The 15,736-nt window shown below is 32.9% G+C and overlaps 1 protein-coding gene across 1 annotated transcript; it reads left to right on the top strand.

The window, feature by feature from the left end:
• Window positions 1-10,506: 10,506 nt before the first annotated feature.
• LOC149545025 (uncharacterized) lies at window positions 10,507-13,827 on the top strand. The gene is made up of 3 exons (XM_089796035.1): window positions 10,507-11,021; window positions 11,136-12,602; window positions 12,888-13,827. The coding sequence occupies exons 1-3, from the start codon at window positions 10,507-10,509 to the stop codon at window positions 13,825-13,827; spliced, it is 2,922 nt and encodes a 973-aa protein (XP_089652161.1).
• Window positions 13,828-15,736: the final 1,909 nt, after the last annotated feature.

Below are 15,736 nucleotides of genomic sequence, written 5' to 3'. Positions count from 1 at the left end.
TATATATATATATATATATATATATATATATATATATATATATATATATATATATATATATATATATATATATTATATGTATATATATACATATATGTATATATAGATATATAGATATATACATATACATATATATATATATATACATGTATACATATACATATGTGTGTGTGTGTGCATGTGTGTGTGTGTGTGTATGTATACATGTATATATACATATATATATATATATGTATATATATATATATATGTATATGTATATATGTAGAGAGAGAGAGAGAGAGAGAGAGAGAGAGAGAAATATTTCTAGTGAGTAGTACAATCACATATAGAATTAAGATCAAAAGTTTAAAATTTTATTTATATGACACTTAGTGTTTTGGATACGGTTTGTAAATGGTTTAGTGTTATATTAAAATAAGGAACAAAATTAAGGTAAGCATGAGATTTAGGTCTACTATTGGAGCATTTGGTGTAGAACTATTGTCAAAATTGAGAATAGGTTTTAAACATGATTTGAGTAGTGAAACAAATTAATTGTATATTGTTCATGAAAGGATAATTATAAGTCCTAACTCAACTATTTAGATTTTTAAATTGTGTGAAATAATAGAAAAAAAATCAACTGTATGGAAAATATTTCTCCATTATGATGTGAGAACAATGTTATGTATTGTTGAATGTTTAATAATATTAATGCAAGTTCTATTGTAATGATTAAGAACAATATTTCTAGTGAGTAGTACAATCACATATATAATTAAGATCAAAAGTTTAAAATTTTATTTATATGACACTTAGTGTTTTGGTTATGGTTGGTAAATGGTTTAGTGTTATATTAAAATAAGGAACACAATTAATATTTCTAGAGAGAGAGAGAGAGAGAGAGAGAGAGTAATATTTCTAGTGAGTAGTACAATCATATATAGAATTAAGATCAAAAGTTTAAAATTTTATTTATATGACACTTAGTGTTTTGGCTACGGTTGGTAAATGGTTTAGTGTTATATTAAAATAAGGAACACAATTAAGGAAAGTATGAGATTTAGGTCTACTATTGGAGCATTTGGTGTAGAAGTATTGTCAAAATTGAGAATAGGTTTTAAACATGATTTGAATAGTGAAACAAATTAATTGTATATTGTTCATGAAAGGAGAATTATAAGTCCTAACTCAACTATTTAGATATGTAAATTGTGTGAAATAATAGAAAAAAATCAACTGTATGGAAAATATTTCTCCATTATGATGTGAGAACAATGTTATATATTGTTGAATGTTTAATAATATTAATGCAATTTCTATTGTAATGATTAAGAATTGTATTTAATAAATATGTCTATCATGAAGAACATCAATGCAAAGATTAATTCTCCATTAAACTAGTGGAATAAAGGTTGCACTTAAGATAAAAATGTTGCTTGTAATTAGAATATGGAGTTTACACTAAATTAGCATGTAACATATATATCTGAGATATCATTTTTATTTAACATATTTATTTGACATGTCTTTTGAAGACATCTTTTGTAAATACAATTTTTTTTTTCATGTTCTCTTCTTTATGAAAGCTACATAAAACAATGGGGAAACACAACTCCCAATACAACTAATTAGAAGAAGCCAAAGTCAAAAACTAAAGATAAGAATAAAATATATACAAAACATTTCTACATAATGGTATAAATATATGACATATTATTTAATGATTAGGCTTGTAGTGCAACCTTTATTTATATAGTAATAATGAAAGACTTCTTTCATCATTGAGGAAAATCCATCCACTTTTGCAGATGTACCACATATTTACATTGCAACATCTTCCATCTGCATTATTTCAATTTCCTCAACATAGTAAAATAGCAATGTTAAATTCTCCATACCTCTAATTTTATAGCCATGCATGACTCTTTAATTGTTTGTAGGAGCTTGTCAAACTTCATCTCAAAGAAATCATTTGAGGGCACTGAAGTAGTCAAGATAGTATCAATAATATTTGATTCTCTATTTGAGGCATCCATAACTCAAATAGTAATATGCAAATTTATAACTAACATCAACATATATAAATAATTAGAATACAAAATTATTAGTAATTAGCATGGACTTTTTGAAATGAATAATGCTCAAAATAAGATAAATCAAAATCAAAATTGAGATTTAAATGAAATATTTAGATTGTAATATTTGAAATATGGCAGAATTGCCTTCCGCAAGTATAAAATATTAGAAACAAATTATATATATATATATATATATGTATGTATGTATGTATATATATGTATATATATGTATGTATGTATATATATGTATATATATATGTATATATATGTATATATGTATGTATGTATGTATGTATGTATGTGTATATATATGTATGTATGTATGTATGTATATGTATGTATATATACATATATGCATATATATACATGTATATATATGCATATATGTGTATATATTTATGTATATATGCATACATATATACATAGATATAGATATATGTATGTATATATACATATATATAAATAGATATACACATACACAAATACATACATATATATGTATGTATATATATGCATTGTTGGGAGGTTGGTGCCTCTATCCCCTCTAGGTTGGTACCTTTATCCAGCATAGAATGATGGATTTGTGACATGTTCTTAACCACCTCCCATGGATCCTTGTCTCTGGTTGTTGTAACGTTTATTGATAGCTCAAGCTTTTGGTGTAGTGACACAAGTGATTCCAACAAGTGGTATCAAAATGTTGGGTTACGTGTTCAAATCCCTTGGATGCTGAGGAGGGGATTGTTGGGAGGTTGGTGCCTCTATCCAACATAGACCGATGGATTTGTGATATGTGCTTAATCACCTCCCATGGATCCTTGTCTCTAGCTATTGTAATGTTCATTAACAACTCGAACTTCTTGTGTAACAGTAGTAATGATTCCAACATGTATATATGTAAGTATATATGTATGTATATTTATATGCTATATATATACATATATATGTATGTATATACATCATACATATATAATACTTAATAAAATACATACCTAATCTAATTAAATAATATGAAATTGTAAACTAAATATGCAGTTAGTCTATTTTAAACAAATCATTAAATTAGAAATATATAAATTTCATTAACATGATGATATTGTCATCCACATTATTGATAAGATTAAATATGAAAAGTAATAATATAAATATTACGAAACATGGAAATGTAAAACTATTATGAAATATAAAAATCTAAAACATGCAAACTAAAACCATTTTGAAATATGGAAATCTAAAACTAATATTAAACATGAAAATCTAAAACTAATTTAAAACATGCACATAAAAAACATTCAAATGAAAAGTATTAACAAAAATATAAATCAAATAGATTTTGAATGTAATTCTAAATCTAAATGAAACTAATTGAAACTGAAATAAAAATCAAAGTAGAACATCACATTTAAACTTTAAAACTAAATCTACATCTAGATCTAAATAAATAAATCAATCTAAATCTAAATGAAAAAATAAGTTAAAAATTAAAAAAAATACAAATCACACTTGTCAAAAAGTTTCTTCAAAACTTCAATCTATTCTTCTTCAAAAACTCCAATCTACTCCTCCAAAATTCTTTCATCTCTTCCTCTCTTTTCCTCATATCCCCTAGTGGACATTCCACAAAGTTGTTTCAAATTCTGTCACTCTCCGAAAAAACCTAGCATGATTTGCATGCGAAAATATATTTAACAAAGAAAAAAATATTTCATATTTAAATTTTAAAAAAAAATTATTCCAACCTTATTTTTTTGAGTCCTATTATATTGGCCTATTTTTTGGACCCTTATTTTTTCAGCCCCCTATTTTTGGTCCTTATTTTTTCAAACCTATTATTTTAGCCTTTCCATTTGTCTACCTTAATTGTGGTTAGATATTATTTCAAAAATGTTCTTTTATTTTATGAATTTATAAATTTAAATTAAATTAAATTATTTGTAAATGCTTGCATTTCTTTTCTATTGACAAAGAATCTTTTTTGGCATATTCTCATACTTGGATTTAGATTTGTGTTGTCATTGTATATAATGTTTCTCAGGGTAAATATGCATTCCTCTAGTACCGTTAGCCAAAGGAATGAAGGGAATTCATATACACATATAAAAGAAGGATATATTAAAAAGAGGGAATAGTTCCATTAACAAATAAAAGAATTTTAAATGGCCTTCAATTTATAACAACCACCACTCATGTGAGGGAAAGGGTGTATATGGCTAATCATCTATATTTTAGCTTAAAGGAAAATAAATAAAGTATTACCCAATAGTAAAAATGTTATAAGAGGTAAGTTTTAATTTTTAATTTATTTTCCTGTAAAGTGCATATTAATATGACTATGATGTCATCATCAATAATAAACATATTTGTAGTTCTATTTATATTTTATTGGACTGTATCTATATATACATATTATGTGTAAACATAAATCTTTTGAATATATATATATATATATATATATATATATATATATATATATATATATATTTATATACACACACACACACACATATATATATATATATATATATATATATATATATATATATATATATATATATATATAGATATATATATATATATATATATATATATATATATATATATACATATATATACATACATATATATATATAGATATATATATACATATATATCTACATATATATGTATATATATGTACGTGTGTGTATATATATATATATATATATAAAAGAAATATTGATAATGACTCTTAGGGTAGAAGTAGATTGATCTTAAACACTTCATATTAGTGTTAGAGATGGATGAGATTTCATTTGGCTGACATGAAAGAGATGAAACTCAAACTTCTAGTGTCAGTATTAGAGATGGGCAAAGTGCTCAATTGGCTAACATAATGGAGGTGGAATATAAAGTCTTAGTATTAGTATCAGAGATGGGTGGAATTACCCACTTGGCTAACACAAAGAGAGAGATGATTAGTGTTAATATTAGAGATGGGCATAATTCTCATCTAGTCTACACTATTTAAATGGATATAATCTCTATAATGTTGGAATGTGAGATTAATAGAATCTCCATTTGACTGACATGCTTGAGATTGACCTAATGGATAGAATATTTTGATGATGACAACATATGCATATGTAAACCTTAAGGGGTGCACTCTAGAGAAGATGGTTGAATAACTAAGGGTTCAAAAACTCGATCAAGAGATGTCTTTAAGGTTGGGGTTAGGTTAGAGAGTATAATAGTATAGTTAGATTTTTTATTGTTTCAATTCTAATATTTTTTTAGAGGTATTACACATCCCCAACTAAATCTATTAGTGGGGACGCTACAATGCTTCAAATGGAGGTCATGCATAGCTTTATAAATTTAATATAAGCTCAAAGAATTCCTCTAAACCATTTTGGCAACACTCTTGTGAAGGCTTACCCTAAGAGTGTTGTACAATTATGATTTATTGAATAATACATTGAACAAAAGGTTTTTCCCACATACAGTTCTATTAAAGTATTTGTTTTAAAAAAAATTAAATTTGTTTCTAATTTATGCATAGCTAATAGATATAATTTTTCACAAAAATCTCCTTGTATTTTTAGTGCAGAAAGTGTTTGGCATAACTTGATTGATTTCATAATTTACTCTAGCTTCAATTCTATTTAGAACATTTTGAAAGGGAATCATGTAGAATGGAAGGATCACATTAAAATAGATGTCTCTTTTCAATCCTTCTCGAGCCTTTGCAATACATATAATAATATTTTAAAGAAATAATATAAGTGTAATCATCAAGATGAACTTGGAATTTTACCAACAAAGAATTTATAAATAGAATAATCAACATCTCTATTCTTTTAATGATAACTTAAAATGCATTATTAAGTTATAGAAAAAAATTCTAAACACATATGCAAAGGTACCTCTTGAGCCTAATAAAAAAGATAATAAGAATTAAAACTATATTGAAGGCTCCTAAAGCTCATGCTTACGAGGATGAATTTGGGTACAAATGAAAGGACCACACTCCTTATTTATAGTCTTTATCCTCAAACCATGGAAACAATATGTTGAAACATCTTGGTCCAATTCTTTATAATTGAATTTTCGACTTGATCTAGTATGGTATGAAAAGATTATGACATTACAAATAATTGAATACAAGCATCTAAATCATAATTGGAGTTCTTTTGTATTGAAAGAATGGTTAGCAAGCTCTCTTTTTTTTACAAGTACATCAAATATTTATAATGGATTATTATATCAGTGCTAACCAATACTAACATGGTAATGGATGATCAACACCATTTCCTTGTGATTCTTTTTTACATTTTCTAATTGAAACCCTTGGACTTATATACATGATAATTTGTTAGAGGGTTTGATAACTAAAACTTGCTAAAAAGGGGGGTTTATAGCATTTAAAGTGGGTTTGTCTCCCCAATCTTGTTGACATTATAGTCAAGTTTGTTTATTTGTGACTCACACTTAATCAAATGATTAGCAGCTACTGAGCTTATCTTGCAATTTATAGTGTTAACCAAGTAATTAAGGTTCTACCAAGTTCTATAGTTGCTATAGAGTTCCAAAAATAGTATTTAGCTCACACCAAGTAGTATCTATCGAGTTCATGTATATCAGTGTAAATTGAGCTTCATAGTGTTTATTGAGTTGCACAGTGCAAACTGAGTTCTCCAATTTTTACCAAGTTCGTAGGATTAGTAATGTCAATCTAGTGTTGACCGAGCCAAGATGTTTCAACCAAGTGATTTATTTTATACCAAGCTCATAGTGTTAGTGTTGACTGAGCTATGCAATGTCAACCAAGTGATTCAGTTTATATGTTGAGTTTCACAGTGTTCATTGAGTCACCAATGCTAATCGAGTTTTTACATCTACCAAGAGAATGATGATGCCAAGTGTTCAAAATGGTTGTCGAGTATCAGAACCTCATTGAGTTTGTCTTCAAAACTTAAGTACTTGCAGTTGGGCTAACTTTGTGTATTTTGGTGAAACTTGTATTATAGGCAACTTTGATGAATGGTAATTTGGATTGGTATATATGTAATGTATTATATCACATCAAAATAAAAATGAATATGGAAAGATATGTGTACGAGAAAAAGTGTGAAGTAAGAAGGCTACAAGTAGTATAAGGAGTAGAAAAGATTTATCTATCATAGCAAGGTAATCATTACACTCCAAATGAATTTCAACTAGCAAATCAAAGTTGTAGATTAGAGATCAAGCATTGGTTCATCCTAATAGGTGGAATAGTTAAATCCTTTCACAAGGTAGACTTAACAGTCTTTTTTAAATCTCTTTATCGAGTGCATACTTCATTGTATGTTTCGCAAATCCTTTTACAAAGTGGACCTAGCAGTCCTTATTGCTCCTAACAGGCCAAATCATCAGAAGTGATCAATTATAACCCTTAACTAGTCTACTTTATAGTATTATACTAAAGCTTGTGGGTATCATCCCCACCCTAGTTTACTTTCTATTTGGAAGGTTTTTGGGTTACCATATCTTGTGTTAAAGTGTTATAAATATTTTAATGCTTTAAGTCTTTCATACATGCAACTAGATCAAAATACATATGAAGGATTAATTAGTGAATTAAGAATAAGTTTATTGGTTCTTGATTTATCCCTCCCCTCTCAATAACATAGCCTATATTATATTTCCAAAAAAATTTATTAAATCATTTTGGTTCTCAAAGAAGAAGTTTAACAACTTGAGCAAAGATTAGAGGAAATGGAGGTATTCAGACTTGATAAGACTATTGATAATGAAAAGTTGGATTTGGAATTGGCTGTTGGGAAACTTAAGAAAGAAAAGGAGAAACTCTCTTAATCCTTGAAAAGAATAAATGTTCTTGTAGTATAGATGATTGAAAAACTCTACACTAAAGAAAGAATTGAAGATATCCACTCAGAAAGAAATTCAGATGAAGCTAATGAGGAAATCAGAGAACTATTAGAAAAGAATTGTAAGCTTCAAGAAGAAGTCAAAAAGATGAAAAGAAAACAAGAAATTTAGTCAGTAAGATTCTGTGAAGTCATGGAAGAAAAAGAGAAGGAAAAATAAGGGATAGAAGCAAAGAACAATGAAATTCAGCATCTATCCCTTCAATAGGTAGACTTCATTAATTAGCTTACTAATGCAAATGAAGAAATCATGAATTTAAGATTAGAAAATGAAAGATTGTGGAATAATCTAAACACTGAAAAGAAAACCAATGAAAGGATGATAAAATCTCAATCGGACATGAATCAGTTGAATGAGAAAAATCAATATAGATAGAAAGGAAAAGCGGGAATAAAATATATAGAAGAAGGTGAATCATTCAAGTAAGGAGCTCAAAAGAATCAAAGGCCTTCTCGCAATCATTGTGGTAAGTTATGTTATACATCAAACAAATGTCAGAGTAATCATAAAGCAAAATTCAATGGAAAATGTTACAATTTCTATAAGCATGGTCATAGAGCCAATGAATGCAAAGAGAAACCTAAATTTGAAGGAAAATGTCACAAATTCAAGAAGCATGGGCACAAATCTTTTGAATGCAAAACTAAGATATTGAACCCAACATAACAGATTGTGAAAGCTATATTTAGTTGGGAATACAACACATGGTGTCGATGTCAATACTATGGAGAATTTGGACACATCAGAGAAAACTATGTGAAACATCACATGAGGACAAGAGACACCACTAGAAGATATTTTATTTGTACAAAAAATGGACACCTTGCCAATAATTGTATGAACACTGGAAGAATTGAGGATAAAAGAAAGCCAAGGCTAACAACATCAGAAAGAAGATGAGGCAAAAATGGATTCTAAAATCTTTTAAGAATGTAATTTTTTAGCCATGAAGCACATGTCACTCAAGAATTGCATGACCCAATAATTTTTACTTGATCTCCCATAGGGATAACTAGAACTAAGACTCTAAAGTAGACATCTTACATTAGTTCCAATCAGTTAGAAGGAAATTGGTGCAGAGCACCAAAGGCATTCAACGAAGATGACAAGCAGGTGAAGAAGGCAAGGACTCATCCAAGGAACAAAGAAACCTATGTGTTATTGGATCTTGTCTCCTTGTCTAAATGGAGAGTAGATAGGTTGATTAGTCTTGCAATAACATGCCCATATTGTAAAGGTACTTGGCACTTTTGGTGTTTTATAAACCATGTGCCAAGTAGCCTAAAAAGGGCTAAATAGCACTTTAGAGGGTTAGATTAGGAAATTAGTCATGTTTTGTATCCACTTAGTGGAAAAAGTCTTTTCTCATGTTTTTAGAGTCCTTTGAATAGGATTGGACCGGTTTTATAAGGTTGGAAGGTCAAACAGATTAAAATTGCAAAAATTGCAAAAATTGTCAAGCAACTTTTGAAAAGTTGCTGACAGTTTTTTGCAAAAGTTGCTCGGACTGGTATGGAACTATTTCCAACCGTCCCATGAGCAGTTGGTTGGTCCTATGGGCCTATTTAAACAATAAATCATCTTCCCCTTGAGAACAGATGATATTGTACTTAGTTTGCTTGAGAATCAATAAAAGATCCTGTTGTTTCCTGTCAATTTCTCTGCTCCCAGGCTCATACACGTGCGGTACGAACACCAGATGAAGGAACAGTGACATTTTTGGATTCCTTGGTGACTTACCTCTCTATTGCAATTAGTTTGAAGGACTAAGAAGGTCTGTGCTGAAAGATATCTGTATTTCTTCCTAAGTAGTCTGCAAACCCTCAAAAACCAGGGTTTGGTCAAAGATGGAGGTGTAGGTCGCGACTACACCATTCAAATTGGATCAAAACCAATGAATATGCTAGTAAAAACAATGTAATTTACCATGTTAGAAGTAGGAACCCTAGTTTCAGCATGTTGGATCAGAACATTCAAGCCCTAGGTCAAATCTAACCACGGATTTGGACCCAGAATTGCAGAATTTGTAGATTTTGAGTGATTAGGATTGTTAGCATCCTGGAAGTTGGTGAAGTTGTTGTTGTTTGATTAGGGCAAGGCATCCTAAGACTATATTTGGGGTTGAGAACCCATCCCTAGCAAGTTTACCTTGAATCCAAGCCTAAGGTGCACATTAGGCCTGTTGAAACTTTGTGAATTTGCCACATGCTGGATTAACTCCAGAATCTAAGTCTTTGGAATTTGTGAGAACATATAAAAGGGTATCTGAAAGTGGGATTTGTTGGTAGAGCTATTCAGAAAAATACCAAGTTATTGCCCTAAAACAGGTTTGGGAAACCTATAAGGATTTCTAGGTCCAAACCCACATTTGTTATTACAGCATTTTGGGAACCAAGCAAATAGGATTACTTTGTGAATTTACCCAAATAGGAGTGCCTAGAGTGATTGGGTATCATTTTGGAGTGCTTCCACTGCCACCTCTGCATCAAGTGGTATCAGAGCAGGAAAGGCCTGGTGATTGGTAGTTGCAGACATGTCAGAGGGAGAAGGTGAGCAAGAGAGGACCATACCTCTTAGGATCACCAATGTGGAGCTTGCCAAGTTGGTGCAAGAAAAAATGGCAGAGAGTAGAGCTGCTAGGGAGGAGAACCATGCCATGAAGAGGGAATTGGAAAAATTGAAAGGAAAGTTGAAGAAAGGAGATGGTTATGAATCAGAGGCTGAAGAGGTGGAGAGAGAAGACTATGAAGCCATAGTCCCACCAGACCAAAGACCCCTTTTGCAAGCATTAGAGAGGATGGGGGTTAAAGGAGGAGAGATTCCTACCTTCTATGGGAAGTTGAACCCAGATGAATGCATTGATTGGCTTGAAGCCTTGGATAATCACTTTGAATGTGATAATATCCCTTCTAGCCAAAAGGTGAAGATAGCAAAGGCCAAATTGAAAGGGCCTACACTTAGTTGGTGGAACTTTGTGCAAAATGAAAGAGTTGATGATGGAAAGGAACCTATCACCACTTGGAATAGGATGAAGGCTGAGATAAGAAGGCAATTTGTGCCAGAGGATTATGAGATTCTTGTGAATCAGAGGTTACACAATCTAAGATAGAGGGATGCTGATGTAAGCACCTATACACAAGAATTTCACAACTTGACCCTTAGGGCCAAGGTTAATGAGACCAACAAGCAAAAGTTGGCAAGATATGTTAGTGGTCTGAAGTTTAGCATACAAGATGAGTTGGCATTGATCAATTTGGAATCAGTCCATCAATGTTTCAACCTTGCTTTGAAGATTGAGGAGAAACACAAAAGGAGAGGAGAGTCAAATAAAGGGAGAGGCAGCAACTTCAGAGGTAGAGGAGGAAGGTTCCAAGGAAGGAACTCTTTCTTCAAAGATGAAAACAAAAATCAGAGTGTAGAGGCAGAATCCAGTCAGAGGGGAACCTTTAGAGGAAGAGGAACCAATGACAGTAGAGGAAGAGGTGCTGGCAGAGGCAGAGGAGGCCAGGTCTTCACTGGCAGATGCTTTACTTGTAACCAGATAGGGCATCAGTCCTTTAGATGTCCCCAAAAAGGAGGAGACAGTAGCAGACCCGGAGACAGAAGAATCAATCTATTACAAGAAGAAGAGGATGGGCAAAGCATCTCATCCTATCACACCACAACCTCCAGGCCTGCTGACCCTGAAACTGGAGAGTGCCTCATGATGCAAAGGACACTTTTGAAGGTACCACAACCTGCAGAACCACCTCAGAGAAAAGCATTGTTCAGGACACATTACAAAGTGAAGGGAAAGGTATGTAAGTTAATTGTGGATTCAGGATCAACTGACAATATAGCATCTAAAGAAATGGTGGATAAATTAAAGTTGCCTAGGATACCACACCCATACCCTTATAAAGCTTCTTGGTTAACAAAAGACAAACAAACTTTGGTCAATGAACAAGTATGGGTAGATTTTACCTTAGGGGAATATTCTGACAAAATCTTATGTGATGTAACCGAAATGGATGCATGTCACCTCTTATTAGGGAGGCCATGGCAGTTTGATGTCAAGTCTAAACATGATGGGGAAACAAACATCTTCACCATAACCAAGGGGGGTATCCAGTACATCATGAAACCTTTGCCGGATGAAGACAAGTCTAATCATGTGGTTAGTAGTGTTGCATTGGTGGGGGAGAAAGAATTCTTGAAAACCTTGAAGGAGAAAGATACACCATGTTTTGCCATTGTTGTCAGACCCAAACAAGAGTCTACAAACCTGATCAAAGACAAACCAAAGGCAGACCAATGGGGAGAAGACATAGGGTCAAAAGAAGTCAAGGATTTGCTGCACAAGTACCATGGGATTGTTGCAGGTAGTGTCCCATCTACATTGCCACCTAAGAGGGAAGTAAGCCATTGCATTGACCTTATACCAGGGGCTACATTGCCAAACAAAGCTGCCTACAAGTTGACTCTAGAACAGAATGAGGAGATAGCAAAACAAATAGGTGAGTTGTTGTCTAAGGGCTTCATAAGGAAGAGTGTGAGCTCATGTGCAGTACCTGCTGTACTTGCACCCAAAAAGGAAGGAACTTGGAGGCTCTGTACTGATTCAAGGGCCATAAACAAAATTACAATCCGGTATAGATTCCCCATGCCTAGAATGGAAGATTTGCTTGATTACCTAGGAGGAGCCAAGGTGTATTCTAAAGTGGGCCTAAAGAGTGGATATCACCAAATAAGGATCAGAGAGGGTGATGAGTGGAAGACAGCATTCAAAACCAATGAGGGTCTCTATGAATGGTTTGTGATGCCATTTGGGCTATCAAATGCCCCAAGCACCTTCATGAGACTAATGAATGAGGTGCTTAAACCATTTCTCAATAAATTTGTTGTAGTTTACCTTGATGATATTCTTGTGTTTAGCAAAGATGCAGATGAACACTTAAGACATTTAGATCTTGTTTTGAAAAGGTTGCATGAAGAAGACTTAAAGATAAATTTGGAAAAATGTACATTTGTGAAAGAGGAACTAATATTCCTAGGTTTTGTTATTTCTAAAGATTGTTTGAAAATGGATCCTTCCAAGATAGAAGCAATTGTTAATTGGCCACCACCTACTAGTGCTAGTGAGGTGAAGAGCTTTCATGGTCTTTGTAACTTCTATAGGAGATTCATTAAGAATTTTAGTGGCATCTCTGCCCCAATGATGGACACCATTAAGGGAGGCAAAAAGTGTAACTTCCAATGGACTAAAGCAGCAGAGGAGTCATTTGAGTTGTTGAAACAGAGAATAGCCCAAGAGCCTATCCTTAGGTTTCCTGATTTTAACAAGGTGTTTACAGTTGAGTGTGATGCAAGCATTAAAGCAGTTGGGGGAGTGCTAAGTCAGGAAGGCAGACCAGTAGCATTTTTCAGTGAGAAACTCAATGATGCCAAGCAAAAATATTCAGTATATGACTTGGAACTATATGCCTTGATTCAATCCTTGAAAAGGTGGAGGCATTACTTGTTGCCTAAGGAATTTATAGTGTTCACTGATAACCAAGCCTTGAGTTTCCTTAATAGACAAGACAAACTAAATAAGAAACACATAAAATGGATGGAATTCATGCAAGCATACACATTTTCAATTAAGCACAAGAAAGGCATTGTGAACAAGGTTGCAGATGCATTGAGTAGGAGGAACTTAATGATACAAACAATTGATCTTGAGAGTGTTGGAATAAATTCTATGAAAGACATGTATCCTCATGATGATGATTTCAAAGAAATATATAATGTTTGCCTTGAAATGAGTGACAAGTATCATACTGATTATGCAGATTTTCTGATTCAGGAAGGATTACTCTTCAAGGGTGGATAGTTATGTGTGCCAAAGGGTTCTTGTAGAGAGAACATAATCAAGGAAAAGCACTGTGGTAGCATGTCAGGACATTTTGGACTGGATAAAACATTGGAACAAGTGAAGAGGTTCTATTATTGGCCAAAATTACAGGTAGATGTCAGAAGGTTTGTGGAGAGTTGTTGGATATGCCAAAAGGCCAAGGGTCATACATCTAATGCTGGGTTATATACTCCATTGCCTATTCCTTGCAGACCATGGGATTCCATTAGTATGGACTTTGTGTTAGGCCTACCTAAAACAAAAACAGGTCATGATAGTGTGTTTGTAGTTGTGGACAGATTTTCTAAGATGGCCCACTTCATTTCTTGTAGGTCTACACACGATGCATCTCACATTGCAGGACTCTTCTTTAGGGAAGTAGTAAGACTCCATGGATTGCCTAGATCAATCATTTCTGATAGGGATCCCAAATTCCTTGGTCATTTTTGGAGGACACTATGGAAAAGGTTAGGTACAAACTTGAACTTCTCATCAGCATACCATCCCCAATCTGATGGCCAAACTGAAGTCACAAACAGGTCATTAGGTAACTTGCTAAGATGCCTATCACAGCAACATGGAGGGTCATGGGATACCATATTATCTCAGGCAGAATATGCCTATAATGATTCAGTCAATAGGAGTACAGGCCTCACTCCTTTTCAAATAGTTTATGGGGATCATCCTAGAGGTATTCTAGAACTGAGAGATGTCAATACAATTGAGAGGAAGAGTGCACAAGCAGATGATTTTGCTAATGTGATGAAGGATGTACAGCAACAAGTGAAGGACAGGTTACAAAAGGCAGCAGACAAGTACAAAAACCATGCAGATAAAAAGAGGAGAGACTTGCAATTCAAAGTAGGTGACCTTGTGATGGTGCACCTTAAGAAGGAGAGATTGCCTAAAGGGCAATATACCAAGCTTATGATGAAGAAGGCAGGACCCTTCAAGATTCTGCAAAGATGTGGCAACAATGCATATAAGATTGAACTCCCACCAGAGATTGGTCTATCACCTATTTTTAATGTTTCTGATCTTTATGCTTATAAGGAATCTAACACATGTGATGCAGGAATAGGAATACAAGACAAAGTGACAAAGACTCCATTGCCATAGGTCATTCCACCAAAGATTGAATGCATTCTAGACAAGAAAGTCACTAGACAAACAAGGAAGCATACCTATTATACCTATTTGGTCAAGTGGGTTGGCTGTCCTCATGAAGATGCAACTTGGATGACAAGGAAGGAAATTGAGAAGGCAGGTTTTGATTTTGACTCAATCCCAACTCAAGGGACTTGAGTTCTTTGAAGGTGGGTAGTATGGTGCAGAGCACCAAAGGCATTCAACGAAGATGACAAGCAAGTGAAGAAGGCGAGGACTCATCCAAGGAACAAAGAAACCTATGTGTTATTGGATCTTGTATCCTTGTGTAAATGGAGAGTAGATAGGTTGATTAGTCTTGCAATAACATGCCCATATTGTAAAGGTACTTGGCACTTTTGGTGTTTTATAAACCATGTGCCAAGTAGCCTAAAAAGGGCTAAATAGCACTTTAGAGGGCTAGATTAGGAAATTAGTCATGTTTTGTATCCACTTAGTGGAAAAAGTATTTTCTCATGTTTTTAGAGTCCTTTGAATAGGATTGGACCGGTTTTATAAGGTTGGAAGGTCAAACAGATTAAAATTGCAAAAATTGTAAAAATTGTCAAGCAACTTTTGAAAAGTTGCTGACAGTTTTTTGCAAAAGTTGCTCAGACTGGTATGGAACTATTTCCAACCATCCCATGAGTAGTTGGTCGGTCCTATGGGCCTATTTAAACAATAAATCATCTTCCCCTTGAGAACAGATGATATTGTACTTAGTTTGCTTGAGAATCAATAA

This window comes from Cupressus sempervirens, chromosome 8 (genome assembly GCF_028749045.1).
Source record: "Cupressus sempervirens isolate cs-2001-9-10 chromosome 8, ASM2874904v1, whole genome shotgun sequence".
NCBI classification, from domain to species: domain Eukaryota; kingdom Viridiplantae; phylum Streptophyta; class Pinopsida; order Cupressales; family Cupressaceae; genus Cupressus; species Cupressus sempervirens.
Note: the sequence above shows the minus strand (reverse complement) of the source record. Positions and strands in the feature narration are given on the sequence as shown.

Bases quoted from the DNA above. Each gene is read 5' to 3' on its own strand.
- LOC149545025 (XM_089796035.1), top strand. From the start codon at position 10,507: ATGTCAGAGGGAGAAGGTGAGCAAGAGAGGACCATACCTCTTAGGATC. The intron at 11,022-11,135 runs GCAATTTGTGCC...CTTGACCCTTAG, and splicing joins ATGAAGGCTGAGATAAGAAG to GGCCAAGGTTAATGAGACCA. The intron at 12,603-12,887 runs GTATAGATTCCC...TCTTGTGTTTAG, and splicing joins ATAAACAAAATTACAATCCG to CAAAGATGCAGATGAACACT.